This window comes from Mus pahari, chromosome 14 (genome assembly GCF_900095145.1).
Source record: "Mus pahari chromosome 14, PAHARI_EIJ_v1.1, whole genome shotgun sequence".
In the NCBI taxonomy this organism is placed as follows: Eukaryota; Metazoa; Chordata; class Mammalia; order Rodentia; family Muridae; genus Mus; species Mus pahari.
The window spans coordinates 86,386,006-86,405,135 of record NC_034603.1 but is presented as its reverse complement, the minus strand read 5'-3'; the positions used below and the strand labels follow the sequence as shown (position 1 = coordinate 86,405,135).

At 51.7% G+C, this 19,130-nt stretch overlaps 1 protein-coding gene across 1 annotated transcript in view; it reads right to left on the bottom strand.

Annotated features, from left to right (window-relative positions):
• Ccdc40 (coiled-coil domain containing 40) overlaps positions 1–19,130 on the bottom strand; it is a 36,779-nt gene that overhangs the window by 8,034 nt on the left and 9,615 nt on the right. Inside the window, exons 8-18 of the mRNA XM_029546428.1 lie at positions 16,455–16,674; positions 14,069–14,226; positions 13,816–13,938; positions 13,543–13,664; positions 10,807–11,050; positions 10,535–10,717; positions 5,598–5,843; positions 4,832–5,045; positions 3,257–3,426; positions 2,942–3,033; positions 2,168–2,288 (exon numbers count right to left, since the gene is read on the bottom strand). Coding sequence (XP_029402288.1) covers positions 2,168–2,288; positions 2,942–3,033; positions 3,257–3,426; positions 4,832–5,045; positions 5,598–5,843; positions 10,535–10,717; positions 10,807–11,050; positions 13,543–13,664; positions 13,816–13,938; positions 14,069–14,226; positions 16,455–16,674 — 1,893 coding nt within the window. The remainder of the gene's footprint in view (positions 1–2,167; positions 2,289–2,941; positions 3,034–3,256; positions 3,427–4,831; positions 5,046–5,597; positions 5,844–10,534; positions 10,718–10,806; positions 11,051–13,542; positions 13,665–13,815; positions 13,939–14,068; positions 14,227–16,454; positions 16,675–19,130) is intronic.

Genomic DNA, 19,130 nt, shown 5'->3' with positions numbered 1-19,130 from the left:
TTTTAGAATTGTTATATTTTGATGGTTTATAATGATGTTACCTGTTCTGTTTGTGATCCACTGAATACATAGTTTCAAAGTTGTAATGCTTGGGTGATTTTTGTGCTTTACTGTGCCAAGTGATTTTTGTTCATATCTGTGATTGTTTCACTGGATATAGTTTCTAAGAGATGTAACGTTTGGTTTTTTAATGTATAAAATCCCCTGCTTGAGAGCTGCAAAATACACTCAGATTCACACTGCCTCTGTGTTTGTTTCTGTTTGTCACCGCCAAATCCTTACCCACCTAGCTTCGAGGACCTTCATTCCAAGGACCCTCGTACTCGACTGGGGTGGCCCGTGGCACTGATCCTCCGGCCTCGGCCTCCCGAGGGCTGGCATTACAGGTCTGCATCACTATATCCAGCCTGCCTATGCTTTGAATATTAAATTGAGGATTTTTTTAGATTTTTTTTTTCTTTTTGATACAGGGTCTCACTATGGAGTTGAGGGTGGTCTTGAACTTGATGTTCCCTTGCCTGGATGCTGGGATGGATTACAGGCATAGATAGAGGTGACTGTCATTATATTTTACAGATGCTAGATGTATTAATTACTTATTTTCTGCTGTGACAAAATATCTTTACAAAAAAAGAAAGGACTTATTCTGACTTGCAGTTCTGAGGGGCAGAGTCCGTCATGGTGGGGAAGGGAGCAGGGGCTTGGCTGGCTGGTCATGCTGTATCCACAGGCAGCAAGGAATGCTGGCACTCAGGTCCCCGTCTGCTTTACTGAGTCCAGGACTACAGTTCATGACACAGTGGGGCCCATGGTTCAGGTGACTCCAGTCAACTGTAACCCCTCAGAGGCATGCTCAGGGCTAACGAATCTAGATGATCCCTCACAGGGACACCCAGACATCGTCTTCTGGGTGATTGCAGGTCCTGTCAAATTGGCAATCAGTCACTCCTACACGAGCACTTTAATGCCAAACTACGTCCTTGCTCAGCTCATGCGTGAGAGCTAAAGAATAGCCAACAGCCAGAGGCCTTTACATAACATGGAAAATGAGGATGCTTTGATTAGCTCATCTAATGGATTAGTTCATCTATATTTTTTAAAGTGGCTTGACCTTCAGGTTTTTGGGGTATTTGTTTGTTTGTTTTAAAGAATCATTTCTTTATTTTATGTTTGTGAGTACACTGTAGCTGTCTTCAGACACACCAGAAGAGGGCATCAGATCCCAGCTCCCAGTACAGATGGTTGTAAGCCACCATGTGGTTGCTAGGAATTGAACTCAGGACCTCTGGAAGAGCGGTCAGTGCTCTTACCCACTGAGCCATCTCCCCAGCCCTGATGTTTTTTGTTTTTTGTTTTTTTTTTTTAAATTTAAATTTTTACTCTGTGTATACAGGCATCTTGCCTGCACATGTGTCTTTAGGCCATGTGCATGCCTGGTGCCCGTGAAGGCCAGTAGGGGACACCTGATCCCTGGGACAGGAATTACAGACAGTTGTGAGCTGACTCTGGAACCTCTGGGAGAAGAACCGGTGGTGTTCTTACCCACTGAGCCATCTCTCTAGCCACTAATGGCTCTTATTATTGTCCTTAAGGTCTTGAACCTTAAACTGATGGTCACTTGTCATTTAGTGAAGTCGAGCTACACCTCAGAAATGGGATGAGGACCCTCTGGACCTGGTTTTCTCAGCTGTTCTTTAAGACAGGGTCTCACTGTGTCACCCTGGCTCGCTTGAAACTTCTTGTTTAGACCAGGCTGGCCTCAAATTGCTGGTATTAGAGATGTGACCACCACACCAACCCATATGAGGCTCTTTGTCCCACAGTGGGATTCGTGGGCTGGGAAACCAGGCTTTCCAACCAGTATTTGAAAAGATCAGAGGCTCTTGGTTGTTTGGGGTTGAGATAAAACCCATTTTATGAGGCGCCGTGCATCTCCTGGCTGTCCTAGGATCATATTCTGCACAGTGCAGGCATATCCTGGTGTGAGAGGTGGGTGTTGACACAGAGCCTGCAGCCACGTTTGCTAGAATGCAGTCACTGTGCAGCAAGCAGCAGGTCCCCCCTGGGAATCTCAACGGCTGTCACTGGCAGGGCGGCTCTGGTTCCCGACGTGGCCCAATGTGCAGCCTACGGGACGACCCGTGCCCACGGCGCCGAGATGGCTTACCTTCATCCTGTGGATCTCCGCCTTCATGGCACGGATCTCTGTCTGCCCGGTCTCGGAATCCACCGAGTTGCGCATCTCCTTGGCCAGTTGGATTTTCTTCTCCCACAGCATGATTTGATGCCTTCGGAGGCAGAAGAGGCAGTGTCAGAAGCAGGGCAGTTTTAGTTGGGGGAGGGGTGTGTGTGTGACAGGAACCCGCCTCTGCCCGGGGCTTGGCATGCACTGTGCACCTACCAAAGCCAGGAGACATGGGGTTTCCTGCTCAATGCGTTCTTCATGTATTCTCAGGGGACAAGGTCTCTCACTGAGCCCAGAGCTCTATCATCTGGGGCTGTGGCACACCTGACCATGCCTGGCTTACATGGGTGCTGGGGACTTGAACTCGGGTCCTCATGCTTATGCGGCAAGCTCCCTCATCCACTGAGCCAGCTCCCTGTTTTTCCTTTTCTTTTCCATTCTCAATGCTTGGTCATAGTGTAAAATGCTTAGGGTTGGGTTTGTGTGTTACTACTTTTTTTTTTTTCATAAAAATTAGATTAATTTATAAAGTTTATCTCAAAGAAACCACTCCATATCCAGAGGCAACTGGCCTGGCTGGTGGTTGCTGCCAAGAGGTGTTTTACAGGTGTATGGTGGTTCTGTGGTTCTCCTGGGGCTCATAAAGGCAGCCTTCAGACATAACTCAGTGGTGCCAATATTTGGTGGCCATTCCTCCGCATAGACTCTTCACAGGCCTGGTGACCTTTAGCATGGGCCGCACGCAACCTTACTCACTCGGTCTCCACGAGGCTGTTGAGGAGGGTGGCCTTTTCCTCAGAGAGTTCCATCAGCTTTTCCTGCATTTGAATGGTCTCTCTTTCCAAGTCCTGTGGGGACCAAGGAGAGCTGTGAGGAAGGCTCAGGGTGGTGGCGGTGACGGTGGCGTCTAGAGCCCATCAGGACCTGCCAGGGCTCAGACCGACATCCGGATCCCTCCGCAAGCCCCTCTAGGGAGGCTGCCCAGATGGAGGACCTGCGTGTGTGCATGCGTGCGTGCGTGCCCTCCACCACACCCTGCCGGTGCCTGAGGGGGCAGGGGGTGGTACTGGCCTTCAGCACTCGCAGAAACTCTTTCTCAGCTGCTACATTGTTCTGCTCCAGCAGTTCTGAACTGCATCGGTTCTTGTCCAGCAGCATGTTGAGCTTGCTCAGGTCGTTGTCCAGGTCCCTCATGTGGCGGCTCACTATCTTTTGCTCCTTCTTCTCATGCTCAATCTTGCCTGCAGGGGACAGGCAAGTGGGGGGATGATGAAGGGTTAGGGGTCCTCAGCAGGCAGCAGCCATGCCTTCCTGTGGCTCCTTCTTGCCCGGTCTGATTCAACTAGGTGCTCCTCCACGGATGGTGTGTGTGTGTGTGTGTGTGTGTGTGTGTGTGTGTGTGTGTATGTGTGTGTGTGTGATCCTGGACTTTCTTTTCCAAAGCCTGGTCCCTGGAGGGAACTGCAAGGACCATGTACTGCAGAAGCCCAGGCAGGCAGAGAGCAGAGGTGGGTGGGGCGGAGCGTGGGGTAGGTGGGGCAGAGCGTGGGGTGGACTGGGGCCGAGAGCAGGGGTGCGTGCTCTGGGTATCTGGGGAAAGCGGGATGGGAAGAAGACAGACAAAAGATTTTCTTGCCCTTTTTGGTGGAAAAAAAAAAAAAAAAAGGCAGCAGGGAGCACACTTTTTTTTTTTTTTTTTTTTTTTTTGAGACAGGGTTTCTCTGTATAGCCCTGGCTGTCCTAGAACTCATTTGTAGACCAGGCTGGCCTCGAACTGAGAAATCTGCCTGCCTCTGCCTCCCAAGCGCTGGGATTAAAGGCGTGTGCCACCATGCCGGACAGCAGGTAGCACACAATTCTGATTTTCATTGCCATTCCCACACCAGTATCCTTGGCTGGCTCAGAGCTACGACTTTGCAGGTTAACTTTGTATCAGCGGGTGGGTGTGGGTGTGGGTGTGGGTGTGGGCTTTGCATCCTGCCAGTTCAGCCTTCCCACACTTCTCATCCCCTCCGTGCCAGGCAGCCTCACACCTGATCCTCCCCAGCAGGTAGGTAGCTGCGGGGAGCCAAGGGCATGCGGTGGGATCTCTGGGTAGTGGGTAGGCACAGTCGCTCCAGACATTTCGGAGACCTAACTGAACCACGTGGGACCCAGGAAGTCCCAGTCTGGGGCTCTAGGCTGGTGGTGACACTGGCAGGCCCTGGGGTCTCAGATACAGTTGGTGAGGCGGCTGTAAGGTCGTTCCTCCAGAGAACAGGGTCAACCCGGTGGAACCCACGCTCTGCGGTGGCTAAGGGTTTTCAACTGAGCTTCTGAGGTCTGGGGTGGGTGGGAACAAAAGGCTCTAACTCTAATTAGGGGCGGGGTTGAGGAGATTGGCTGCATTTCTCTGAGATCCACAGATCTCAGAGTTCCCTTGAAGGAGTGTTTTGTCTCCATCCCCCACAGACCTCGGGAGCACAGGTGAATAACAGGCTAGGTGGCTTCAGCATTTTCGTGGCTTGCTCTGCTTTTGTTTTGAAACAGGGTCTTTCTATGTAGCCCAGGCCAGCCTCAAACTTACAGCCCACTGACTGCTGGGGTTCGCGGGGCTGACAGAGCTTAGTGCTGTGCAGTCCCTTCCCCCGAGCGCCCCGGGCTCACTCTCTATGCGAAGCTTCTTTTGCTCCATGATGTGCACCTCCTTCTTCAGTTGGTCCACGGACACCAGCTGCTCCTCCCGCTCATGTGTGACCTGGACCAGTTCCTGCTGCAGACGCAACCAGGTCATCTGCGCCTCAGCCACTCCCGTGTTGTACTCTTCTGTCAGCTTCGACAGCCTTTTGATCTCCAGTTCCAGGGGCCCAGCTTCTTCCCCCTGAAGCAGATTTAATCATAGTGAAGCATGAGCCTTGGGCTCCACGGGTGAGCATTATTATTATTACTTATGTGAGATATATATATATATATATATATGTGTGTGTGTGTGTGTGTGTGTGTGCATGAGTGTGCGTGCGTGCGTGTGCGTGCTCGTGTAGCCATGGAGGTAAGGTTTCCACACTGAGAGTTAGTTTGTTTAGGCAGGGTCTCCTGCTGAACCTGTTACTCACTGGCTGGTTAGCCGGACGGGCCAGCAGGCCACAGCAATACTACAGCCTCTTTCCCAGCCCTGGGGTGCAGAGGTCCCCTGCCTGGCTTTTACTGTGGGTGCTGGGTGGACCCACATCTTTATGGCGACAAAGCAACTGCCTTGCCGATTGAGCTAGTTCCTGGAAGACCTTCTTTTGGAGTGGGCTATGGAGAAGCATGATTCAAGGCATTGACTCCAGGGGCTCAGAGTGCCCTCACACCTGGACACTTCACTACTGTGATGGGGGAGGGGAGCGGGGAGAGGTGCCAGATATCTGTGAGCTCCCAGGCCGTGGCTCACCCCCAGCTCAGACACCATCTGCTCCAGCTGCTTGTTGAAGAAGTTGATGAGGCTCTGCTTCCTCTCGATGAGGATGGTGCGCCGGACGATCTCGCTCTCACTGTTGGTGATGAGCTCGTTGAACCTCTTTACCTCCTTGTCTAGCTCTGCCAGCGTCTTCTTATGCATGTCTATTTTGCAGTTGGTGTTGGTGATGTCCAGGGTGGCCTGGGCGATATCGCCGTCAATTTTTGAAAGATGTGTTACCTGAGGGCACGAAGGGCGATAGGTGTGAGCGTTCTCCGCCATTTGACTGGGCTAGACTGCTGTGTCCTTGACATTCTACTGGTATACCGAGGAGATCCCTGCATGCCACCAGGAGGAAGCTGACTGGCCCTGTATCTCAAGGACCTTCAAGGACCACCACAAAGCACAAGGGGCCTGCTTACCCAATGGAGACAGCGTGCATAAAATAAAGCAGTGTTGTGGCTCATGCCTGTGATCCTAGCTCATGGGAGGCTGAAGTGTGGGCACAAAAGACATTCTCTCTCTCTCTCTCTCTCTCTCTCTCTCTCTCTCTCTCAAAAAAGGGATTGGGGGCTGGAATGCTGGTTTGTTTATTTTTTTAAGACACTTTAAAAAAAAAGATAATTTATTTGTTTTATTTATTTGATTACACTGTCACTTTCTCCAAACACACCAGAAGAGGGCATCAGATCCTATTACAGATGGTTGTGAGCCACTATGTGGTTGCTGGGAGTTGAACTCAGAGCCTCTGGAAGAGTAGTCAGTGCTCTTATCCACTGAGCCATCTCTTCAGCTCCTGTTTGTTTATTTCTTAAGATGGGGTTTCTCTGTGTAGTCCTGGTTGTCCTGGAACTTGCTCTGTAGACCAGGCTGGCCTCAAACTCAGAGATCCCCCTGCCTCTGCTCCTGGCTGCTTCATGTCCTTAATCCCAGCATGTGAGTGGCAGAGGCAGGAGGATCACCTTGAGTTTGAGAACACCTTGGTCTACATATTGAATTCCAGGCCAGCCAGGGTTATATAGGTTATATTATACCTTGAAGGGAGGGGAGGGGAGGGGAGGGGAAGGGAGGAGCGAGCGGAGGAGAAAGTAAGCTATCCATGTCTGGGTTTTCTTGTAAACACGCAGGGCACAAGTTTGGGGAGGGAAGGTGTTGAATCATGGGCGACTCTTGTCACAAAGCCACCAGAAGGACACCTGGAATCCTACCTTTCTCCCAGTGTAGTGTACTACATCCTGTGCTCCTTCGGAGAGCATGGTGGGACCACATTCCACTGAACTCTAGTCTGACAGATCCTGTCTCATTTTCTTATGTAATTAAAAGAAAAAAATTTTTCTTTGAGAGTCTTCCAGTGTGTAGTGCTGGCTGACCTCAGACTCACAGCGATCCACCTGCCTCTGCCTCCCAGGTGCTGAGATTAAAGCTGTCTGTTTTTTGACGGAGGTGCAGTGCGCCACAGTGGGACTCCGTATCCTGATCCCTTTCAGGGTATGGTATCTTTCTTCCTCTTGTACTGTGTTTAGATGGAACAGTGCCCTCTGCCACCCAAGGCAAGCAGCTTGGCTGCCCAGGACCTCAGAACCTTGTCACCTTGTCACTGCCTCTGAGTTTGTGATGAGATTCTGAGTTGACATCTCCCCCACCCCCTTCCTCCTGCACCAGCTCCGGACAGAACGTGACTGCCTCCTGATCCTCTCCCCAGACAGGCTCCTTCCCTCCCTCACCTGTCACCAGTGCACAGGACTTTTGAGTACGGGTGTCCCCTTTCAAGGGCTCCACTTCTGTTTGAAAACCATGGTAACACACAAAGTTGTTAGCCTAAGACTCTTTACTGCCCTCTGGTGGGAAAAGGTGGTGATAGGTCATGCCCAATCTAGGATAGGGCAGGGTGGGGCTGAGTGAGACTGGTCTGGGCAGCCATGGGGCCGGGCAGGCTACTTCACACCCACCATTCAAAAGTACTTAACCACCTTCGCTCGATCCCTGCCCTGCTCCCAAGAAAAGGAGATTCCAAGGAGATCCAGCTGGGCCATATATGCATTAGCTGCTGCCAGCTGTGTCCTGTCAGGGCAGAAGTGACCAAGTAGTCACATGTCAGGAGCGGTGGCTGGCCACTGGGCAGGTCAGATCCTTTGCCTCCCTCCAGATAACAGGAAAGACAGCTGAGCCCCCGGGGCCTGAAGCTGCCTGCACCCAAGGCCCTGACCAGAGGGAGTCCTGAGGCTCAGGTTCTCAAGGGAGCTGGATTCAAGACTTAACTGAAGAGACACCTGGGTGTTCCCCATCTCCCAGGTTCCAGGATGGAACCAGACAGCCTGGGTTGGGGTGGCACAACTGGAGCTGAAAATGTAGGGAGGTGGGGCTGGAGATCCACTCCATCTGGCTCAGGCGTTAAGAGCACTGACTGCTCTTCTGAAGGTCCCGAGTTCAAATCCCAGCAACCACATGATGACTCACAACCATCCGAAATGAGATCTGACGTCCTCTTCTGGTGTGTCTGAGGGCAGCTGCAGTGTGCTTATTTTTAATAATAAATAAATCTTTGGGCCGGAACAAGCAGCGCCGGAGCAAGCGGGGCTGGTGCGAGCAGGACTGTCCGGAGCGAGCAAAGGTCCTAAATTCAATTTCCAGCAACCACATGATGGCTCACAACCATCTGTACAGCAGTGTACTCATATACATAAAATAACACATAAATAAATCTTAAGAAGAAAAAGAAAATGTAGGGAGTGTATCTGCATGGGATGGGGCAGCTGATAGCATGGACCAGCACTGGCCTGGCCGGGCCGGGCCAGACTCTCTTCCTAAGACTGTGTGGTGTGAGATGACGACATAGCAGTCCTCCTGTGGGGATGTGTCCTCAGCCAGACTCAGCCAGGCTGCAATGCTCCTTTAGGGGGTGGGGCCATGCCCCCCTCAGGGCCACCCGAGACAGAGATTCCAGCGGGATCCTACCATGTGATGGAGGAAAACCATGAGCAGGGTGGGGGGGGGCTCACGCCACAAACCAGCACTTGAGAGCTGGAGGCACGTAGACAGCCATGGGTCTGAGGCCGGCATGTGCTCTGTGGTAAATCCTGGGACAGTCGGCTACAGAGAGAGACCAGTCTCAAAAAATAAAATAAAATAAAACTGTGTCACAGGGGGCTGGCGAGATGGCTCAGCGAGTAAGAGCACTGACTGCTCTTCCGTAGGTCCCGAGTTCAAATCCCAGCAACCACGTGGTGACACACGACCATCTGTAATGAAATCTGATGCCCTCTTCTGGTGGGTCTGAAGTCAGCTACAGTGTACTTATGTATAATAATACATCTTTGGGCCAGGGAGAGCAGGGACTGAGCAAGTGGGGCTGACCAAAGTGAGCAGGGGTCCTAAAATTCAATTCCCAACAACCACATGAAGGCTCACAACCATCTGCATAGCTACAGTGTACTCATATACATAAAATAATAAAAATAAAACTGTGTCACAGTTCAATGAAACTAATAAAAAAATGTATTTGATTGGACCTGGAACCAGATTATCTAACAAGAATGCAGTGTTAGCATGATGTGTGTGTTTGTGTATGTGTGTGTGTGTGTCTAAATGTGTACAGAAGGAAAGAAACATAGGCAGGGTTTCCTGGATGGCAGGTCTACACAGCCTCTTACTGTTTTCATTGTGTCTTTCTGTGTTTCCCCCCCCTTCCTCCTCCCCTCCCCCACCCCTACCTCTGCCCCATGCTGGAGGGAAGAACCCGGGACCAGACCGCACTCAGGTTCTCCAGGTTTTTTACAGTAAGAAATTATTGGCTGGATGTGTCATCCCAGCTGCTCGAGAGACTAACCAGGCCATGCTGATCATAAGTTTGAGCCTAGCCTGGGCTACAGCTTAAGTTCAAGGTCAGCCCAGGCAACTTAGTGAGGCCCCGACTCAAAACAAAGAGATGTCTTGGGGAGCTGGGGAGGTGTGTGGCTACTCTTCGGGCCCAATAAATTGGGTGTGGTGGCCCAGGTCTATACTCCCAACACACACACACACACACACACACACACACACACACACACACACACACAGTAGTGAGTGTGAGGCTAGCAGGAGCAACGTGAGACCCTGTCTTGAGCAAGAAGGAAAGGGGTCTCAGGGCCTCTCAGTGGTACATCACTAGCCTGGCATGTGCTGGACTCTGGGCTCAATCTCTAGCCCCACAGAAAGTAAGTTAATTAAGTAATTAATTAAATTATAGGGCCACATCTTTAGTCCCTGTACTTGGGAGGCAGAGACAGGCAGATCTCTTATCTCTGAGTTCAAGGCCAGCCTGGTCTACCAACTTCCAGGCAGCCAGAGCTACAAACCCTATCTCAAAAAAGAAAAAAAAAAAAGAAAAAAAAAAAGGGCTGGTGAGATGGCTCAGCAGGTAAGAGCACCCAACTGCTCTTCCAAAGGTCCAGAGTTCAAATCCCAGCAACCATATGGTGGCTCACAACCATCCTTAACAAGATCTGACTCCCTCTTCTGGAGCGTCTGAAGACAGCTACAGTGTACCTAAATATAATAAATAAATAAATCTTTTTAAAAAAAAAGAAAGAAATAAATAAAAGAAAAAAAGCAAAAATAAAAAATAAATACATAAACGGGGCGTTGTAGTGCATGCCTTTAATCCCAGCGCTTGGGAGGCAGAGGCAGGCAGATTTCTGAGTTCGAGGCCAGCCTGGTCTACAAAGTGAGTTCCAGGACAGCCAGGGCTATACAGAGAAACCCTGTCTCGAAAAACCAAAAAACAAACAAACAAACAAACCAACCAAAAAACAAAAACCATAATTATAGAAAGTATTGCCTTGACAGCTAGAAACAAGGTAATGAACACCCCTCCCCCACCCCACCCCTGAATTCTTCGCTCACGGTCTCTGGCTCCAGCCCAGCCCCTGCTCTGTCTGCTGGGGCCTACCTACCAGGTTGGTGTTTTCCTTTTGCATCTTCCGAAGGAGCTGATGAAAGTACTTGGTCATCTTGCTGGAGGTCCCGTGTTCCTGCAGCTTGTCCAGGATGGACGCGTCCATCTTTTGCCGTAGCTCCTGCTCCTGGTGGAAAGCCTGGCGGGTGGCCTGGAGCTCGCTCAAGACTGCCGAGTGTTCCTGTAAAGAGCTGAGCGTAGGTCTTGCCCACAGAGGGCCTCCCACGGGCTGGCTGAGGGTAGAGGTTGGGGTTGGGGGCCGGGGCTCACCACACAGCCCTTGTTCAGCATCATCTCCGTGTCCTGCAGGGCGAGCTGGTACGTGTTAAACTCCGTCTGCAGAGCCTCTTGCTTGCTTAAGCACTGGGCGATCATCTTCTGCACCAGTGTGGCTTCTGTCTCCGCGCGGTTCAGGAGACGGGCCAGCTTCTCATTCTTCTCCTCCTCCTGCATGATGGACTTCTTGCAGACTTCGATCTCACCGTCTGTGGACTTCTCCTGATGCTGACACTCCCTGAAAAGCCAGAGGGGTAAAGCCTGCTATGGGCAAGATGGTCATAGCTGAGACATGGGCGGCTCGAGGTATGTGGCTGTTTTTTTTTTTTTAATTTATTTATTATTATATGTAAGTACAATGTAGCTGTCTGTCTTCAGACACACCAGAAGAGGGCGTCAGATCTTGTTACGGATGGTTGTGAGCCACCATGTGGTTGCTGGGATTTGAACTCTGGACCTTCAGAAGAGCAGTCGGGTGCTCTTACCCACTGAGCCATCTTGTCAGCCCGGGTGCCAACTCTTGACTGCTATTTATTTCTCTATGTGTGTCTTCTAAGTTCGCTTTTCCGTTGCTGTGATAAAACCCCGACCAAAAGCAGCTTGGGGAGGAAGGGGTTTGTTCGATTCCCAGGCTATGTACAGTCCATTACTGAGGGAAGCCAAGGCGGGAACCTGGAGGCAGGGACTGATGGAAGCAGAGGCCGTGATGGAATGCTGCTTGCTCGGCCTGCTTCCCTACCTGACCCAGGAATGCCAGTGCAGTGGTGGCATGGTTCTGGGAATATAAGTGTGTGTGTGCACCCTTAGCTGCAGGGGTGGCTCAGTAGTTAGGAACACTGGCTGCCCTTCCAGAGGATCCAGGTTCGAGTCTCACACCCACATAGTGGCTCACAGTTACCCATAACTCCATTTCCAAGGGGTCAGATGCCTTCTGGCCTTCGTGTATCCTGCACACAGGTGCACTGCATAGACATACATGTAGGTAAGACACATATCTACACTAAAGACACCAATAGGTAAATAAATGTTTAGCCAGATGTGGTGACACATGCCTTTAACCCCAGCACTCGGGAGGCAGAGGCAGGCTGGTCTCCGTGAGTTTGAGGCCAGTCTGGTCTACATAGCAACCTCCAGATGCCCAGAGCCACATGGACAGACTCTGTCTCGGAAAGCCTTTTCTTACATGGGTTCTGTGGGGCTGTGCTCAGGTCCCCATGCTTGGGCGGCATGCATTTATTTCACCAGCCAAGACTTCCGCCCCGCCCTCGACAGCTATTTTCTAGTGGATCAACAGGACCACTGATGGAACCTGTTGAGAACCCAGGGTTACGGGTCTCTGCTGTTATGATTATAGGAAGGAATCCAAGGACTGGGAGGGTCACCTGCCTGTCAGGATGATGTTATCCTGTTCTAGATGCAGACACTGATGCTCAGTCACCAGTCAGCCTGTCAGCCTGCTGGGCAGGGCAGGCTCATCACTCCAATTACTCCTTGTCTCTCTCACACACACACACCACACCACACCACACACACACACACACACACACACACAAACTCACACACAGAGTGTCACATGTGCTAGCTCAAAACAAACAAACAAACAAACAGCAGCAGGAAGGCGGAGGGAACCACATCCACACAGCTGGTCTTGTTCCCTCTGCCTGTGCACTTAAGGTGAAAACAAGCCTTGTGCATAATCCCCTGGACAGCTCCACAAAGCTACCTTTGGTTTAGTATTGCTGACTGAAAAACAAAACAAAACAAACAGAAATGAATATTTTAAATCCAATATTATCCATGTAAAAAAATGTCTTGTGGTTTTGTTGTTTGTTAAGTGAGCTGTCACACTCGCACACCTCGGCCTTTTGCTCCCAGCATAGGGAGTGGAGCCTGGACCCTGTGTCTGCTAGGCAGGCCCTCACCATGAAGCGGTACTCCTGGCCTTTATTCCTTTATCATTTCCTTACAAAATTATATATATGTGTGTGTCTGTCTGTCTGTCTCTGTATGTGTATCTGTCTGTGTGTCTCTGTATGTGTGTGTACGTGTCTGTCTGTGTCTCTGTGTCTATCTGTGTGTCTGTGTGTGCACATGCACTCACAGGTGTCCAAGGAGACCAGAAGAGGGCGTTGCTAAGCCTCCAGGAGGCAGAGTTACAGGTGGTTATAAGCTGCCTGACATGGGCACAGGGAACTGAACTTGGATATTCAGGAAACACAACATACTCTCTTAACTTCTGAGCCATCTCCCCAGCACGCAGCGCCTAGTAGGCCAGCTAGCTGCAGCTACTCTTTCTCAAGCCTCTGAGGGTGCCAAGGTAGAGAGGACCAGCCCGTGAGCCGTGAGTGAGTCACCTTTGGAATCAAATTCCCATCACTTGGGAGCTTCTGGTTATCCCTTCCTTTTGTGGGACCTGAAACTGGATTCTGGCGGGAATGTGCCCCCCCCCCCCAGGGCAGAACAATCCGGAACAACCTGGGAAGGGCTGGGGCTTCCTGCTTGGGTGGTGAAAGTGAAGGAGCACCTTTGTCTCCCACTGATAAATGTCTCTTTCTGACATCCTGCCTGGAAGCCTGACCCGAGGACTTTGGCTTCTCCCGGTGCTGGGGACAAAGGATGGAGATGCGAGTGGGTCCCGATGCTCCTGTGTGGAGTGGCTCTGCTGGCAATCCTCAGGCCCCAGCACACTGGGCCCACAGTGTCCCTGGCTGCCCCTCCCGAGGGTGGTACCTGAGCGCATCCATCACTGTCTTGTAAGCCTCGTTACGGTGCTTCATGCCCACGAGGCTGGTGGTCCACTGCTGTAGGATGCGCTTCTTCTCTATGGCGATGGTGTCGATCTCTGCGATGGCCTGAGGAGGGGGCGGGGCGCAGATGGGGCTGGTGCTGTCTGGTGGAACCTACCCGGCCAGGTGCGGGCGGAGGGCGGGGGAGGGGCGGGGCGAGGGGGGAAAGGGGGAGGTGTGTGGCTTCTACTCCGCTGGCGTTGGAGGTGGCTCTTACCTCAGTCACTGCTTTCCTGAGGACCCGTGTGTCCTCAGCTTGGGACAAGTATTGAGCCTCAAACAGGGCGATGTTTTCTTCTAGCTGGTGTGACCTTTCGGTGAGCTGGTTCACAAACAGGTCCTGAGAGAAAGAGAGCGGCGGTAAGGAGCTGTGGGGGTGGGGTGGGCTGAGGTCAATTCTCCCCCAGGTCTGTCCTGTGGAGCAGAGGTTTCCTGGCGATGGGCTGCGCCGCACCGGCTTACAGGGCTACCTGCTTTTTCTTCTCTATCTCCGCGCGCATCTTCTCTGTCTCGGTCTTCTTCACCACCTGCTTCATGACTTGGATGTCATCGCACACGTCCTGCTCTATGTTCTGCATGTAGAAGAGGTGCAGGGCCAGGCTCTCCATCTCCGTCTGCAGGGCGGCCACTGTGGAGAAGAAGGCTGCTCAGCAATGCCCTTCCTAGGGCCTGGGACCCTCGGGACAGCACTCTGACCTGGGCCCTCCTTCATGGGGACGCTGGAGACTCTTGGGACCCTGGCTGCTGGGAACGGGTTACGTGGATCAGGCTTCCTGAACTGGCTACATGCAGCAGGCGGTTGGAGCTCACAGGGATGCCCCTGCCTCTGCTTCCCAAGGGCTGGGATTAAAGACCTGTGGCACCAAGCTTGGGTGGAGACGATTCTTTTTAATTTTTCAGAGAATCTGTTTGTATCCCAGATTGGCCTCAAACTGCTGATTCTCCTGCCTCCACCACCTTCCCAAGGCTAGGATTACAGGCATGTATAATCTACATCTGGACTGGGGCTACCTGTGTGTATGTGTGCTTGTGTGTATGTTTATCCACATGTGTTCAGTTGTATAGCAGTTAGAGATAGAGCCAGCTGGTTTCCTATATCTCTATCTTACTGACTTAAAATTTCTTCTTCCTCCTCCTCCTCCTCCTCCTCCTCCTCATGTGCGTGGGTGCTTTGCCTGTGTGTGTGTGTGTGTGTGTGTGTGTTTGTGTATGTACCACATGCATGCCTGGTGCTTTCATAGGCTAGAAGAAGACACAAGATTTCCTAGAACTGGATTTGCAGATTGTTGTGAGCTGCCATGTGGGTGCTGGAATCTAGGGTCTCTGGCAGACGAGCCAATGCTCTAAACTTCGAGCCATCTCTCCTTTCCTGCCTTATTGTTTGATACGATTTCTCACGGAACCTGGAGCTGATTGGTCTGGCCCTTGGGATCTTCCTGTCTCTCCCACCCAGCAATAAGATTACAAGTGGACTCCACGGTGCCCAGGTTAGGCGGGCGCCTGGCGTGTAGATCCTTATGCTTGCACAGACAGCGCCTCAAGCACTGAACTGTACTCCCAGCCCCTGCATGACCTGTAAACTATAAAGACATACGCTCTGTGGCTGAGGAATCGCTAACGCGATCAGAGGGCAGAAAGAAGCAAGAGTCGGCTAAGCAGTCAAATTCGGTGGTGTAGGTCTGCCACGTCAGCACTCAGGAGGGTCACAGGTTCTATGCCAGCCAGAGTGACACACTGAGGCCACGTCTCAAAAGAGTGTGTGTATTTGTGTACATACATTCCATATCCGAAAGTTACCGGAAATCTGTCTGGCACACTGCAGAGACCTAGATTTCCCCAGAGTGGTGTTGGAGAATCCTCACGTCTACCTCACAGGTTTCTTACCACTTGAGAGCGGGAAGCAGCTTAGGCACAACGCAAAGGCCCTTTGGAGGAGCCCCAAGCACAGCAGGTGGGTTGACCGCCGAAGGACCCAGAGACAGACCCTTGCTGGTGCAGCTGCAGGGGGGTGCTGTCCCTCAGTCAGGGCCTCACAGCTCCAATGGATTCCCCAGAACCAAACTCACAGGGGTCTTGCTGTGAGGCTGGAAAGATGAGGTATGAAGGAAGCTACACTTCCGTCAACACTTGTTTGCTCTGGCTGGGGGTTCGTTAGCCCAGTGGTGAGCGCCTGCCTCGCATGTGTATGGCCCTGGCTCCACCCCCAACACTGCAAGAAAATTAAATATCGGCAGTTATAAGCAATACATAGATAGATTTCCACTGATACATAACGTTTATCGGAAGTTAAGAGCAAAGGGCCGGGCGGTGGTGGCGCACGCCTTTAATCCCAGCACTTGGGAGGCAGAGGCAGAGGCAGGCAGATTTCTGAGTTCGAGGCCAGCCTGGTCTACAGAGTGAGTTCCAGGACAGCCAGGACTGCACAGAGAGACCCTGTCTCGAAAANGGGTGGGTGGGTACTGCCCACAGCGAGGCCCATCTCACGTGATCCCAGGTTTCCTGGGCTCCTCTCCGCTGTCCCTCTGCACCATTGGCTGCTGCTGTCTGGTTTGGGGCACTGCCTGATCCCGTTCTGGTGTCCAGTAGCATGGCCCCTCCCATCCCTGAGTCCCACCCACCTGCTCCGCATTCTCTGGATTCGTCTTTTGAACCACCGTGGACCCTTCTCTACACTCTACACCACCCCAATGAGCCACACTGCACGGCCTGCTTTCAAAAAAAAAAAAAAAAAAAAAAAGGCGGCACACCCTCCTGGACAGGTCATCGCCGTGCCAGTGTCTTCAACGACATGCAAATACTCAGGGGACAGGCGTGGCAGTGATGGCCTTGGATCTCGGGGTTCACGGGGTGCCTTACACTTCTTTCGCTCCTCATTGGCGGTATGGGAGGTCTTGTTGTAGAGGGCGCGGGCACACTGCAGCTCCTCCTCCATCCTCCTCCTCTCGCAGGCCGCCAGAGAGTGCCGGTCATGGCTCTTCTCCAGCTGCATCTGCAGGCGGGCCAGGTGCTGCTGGACCCCGTAGAGGTTCACGCCCAGCTCCTGCCTCTGGTTTTGGGTTTGCTTGGTGGCCACAGCCTGTCTCAGAGAGAGAGAGAGAGAGAGAGAGAGAGAGAGAGAGAGAGAGAGAGAGAGAGAGAGAGAGAGAGGTCGAGGGAGGCCCATGGGTGCCCACCGGGCTGGGAGAAACTGCTTGTGGACGTTGTACATCGTGGTGCGGAGCCTAGTGCGCACCACGATGTACAACGTCCACAAGCAGTGCTGGGACGTACATGGTGGCTCACAACCATCCGTAACAAGATCTGATGCCCTCTTCTGAAGAATCTGAAGACAGCTACAGTGTACTTACATATGATAAATAAATAAATCTTTAAAAAAAAAAAAAAAGAATATTTAAAAAACAAATAGGCAGATAAAAGCTAGACAGACAGACAGGTAGATAGAAAGGTTTGTGTACCAACACAGAGCATTGTGTGTTCAAACGATGGGTCCACACAGCAAGCTGAACTGTGTGTTGGTCGTTGGGAGAGGGCCGTGCTGGAGTCTGGTGTCCTGGAAGGACAGAGCTTAAGTTTCCGGGGAGTGGGCAGGCTGGAGCTGGCCTGTGCTATGGTGGCTCTCTCTCTGCACAGTCTGATGGATGCTTCCCGTGGCTGCTGGGACGTTTTCTTTGTTTCCAGTTTTAGTCAAGAGTGAAGAGCCAGGTGCTGTCAGCACAGTTTGCCAGCTTTATTTCTTCTGTTCCTCCTGTCCCACCTTCTGTCTGCCTAACACAAGTGTTGAGGCAGGTGAAGGAGCCGAGGGTTCACTGGGCACCCCGGCGCCATCTTTTTAGCTCTGACTTATTTAGGACGGTTTCTATTTGGAGAGCTTGTCTGTTTCAACCCTCGAGTAGGAGTTCCTTTCTCCAGGTCTTTAGAGAGGTTAACAAGATTAAGTGTGGTCACTGTGGGAGTCTTCTGATCCTCTGGAGAGGAGATCAGGACACAGAGGGACGGCCACACAGACTCTCAGGGGCCTCGGAGGGCAGTCCCGACTGTCCTGTAAGGAGGTGAATGTCTGTTGACAGAAGCAGCCTAGTCTGGCTGGGACTTTGATGTGGCAACAGCAGCAGGCTACCTCCCATTCCCACCTGAGCAAGCAGGGGTGTGTATCACACACTTGCCTAAGCGTGCCAACCAAGGTCAACTTGTCTTTGCCAGATGAGTGACTGAGTCAATGTTTCAATTGTTCTTCTAAATTTTCATTCCTCCAAGTATTAGTGAACATAAATGGATTTCAAACTTAACTGCCCAGAACCCATTTTCCTCTTCTGGAATGCCTGCTTAACTCCCGCACCCCGTGGTGTTTGTCTTTCACTGGCTGGCTCAAAAGGGATTCGAGTACCCTTTGTCATAAAAACATGGTGGCAGGCAGGGTTCTTGTGTGACTCCTCTAGCTTTTCGTGTCTATTGTATATCAAAGGGAAGATTAAGGGGTGGCCCAGCCCTTCAGGGGACAGAAGCCCATCTGCTCCATGAGCTGTGGTAGATGGGAGCCATGTAGCGTGAAGCACCCTCTGGCTCTATGGCTGGGGGCCTAACAACAGGTGGATGGCAAGGCAGGGACCGTCTCTTGAAGTATGCTCCAAGGTCTGTGATCATGGAAAGTGGGGGCTTCAGTTTCAATGCCACGCCCTTCCTTCGGTGCTTTCTCTTGACTCCGAGGTAAGTAGGGAGAGGTTCTTGATAGGGGTTGAGTGTGTCCTGGGAACCCAGTCCTTAGCGCGGAGGTGCAGTGAATAGGGGTGAGGCACAGCAGATGGGGTGTGCACAGGTCACGTGCCTGCACAACTCACGTGCCTCCTCCGCCCTGGATGTGATAGATTAGCGCAGGGTGCTAAGGGCAGGAGACAGCAGTTGCCTGTCTCTGGTCCTCTCTCCTCTCCAGCCATTAGATGGAGCATCGCTAGACCTATGTTGGTCCCTCCATGTTGGAAGCCTTCTTTTCCAGAACCACGTGACAGACGGTTTGGTGGGCTGCTTCCTCGGTGTGCATGAAGTCCTCCCGGGGTTTGATACGCAGCACTGTGTACACCAGGTGTAGTGCGACGTACAACACCAGCACAGAGGAGATGGAAGCAGGGATCACCCCACATAACAAGTTTGGGGCTACTGCCTCCAAAAATTAAAAAAAAATAAAATAAAAAAGAAAACAAAACCCTGTTCATTACCAGTGTCACCGCAGATTCTGTTATGGAATATAACACCCAAACAGAAAGGGAAGCCCAGAATTCTCACCTGCACTTGTCGGGGTTCAAAATACATCGTGCCAGAGCAGAGCACCTGTTTTGTTTCATTTACTTTTGTTTTTTTCTATTATGTTAGTAATAGAGTTGAAAAAGAAAACTGGAAACATCAAAACACACAAAGACCGAGTGAAAGCCATGCGCGAGGGCGGCTGCTCCGTCTGCTAGGTCTTCAGCTCTCTGATCAGTGAGGGGGCGTGGTTTCAGGGTGTGTGTGTGTGTGGGTGTGTGGGTGTGTGGGTGGGTG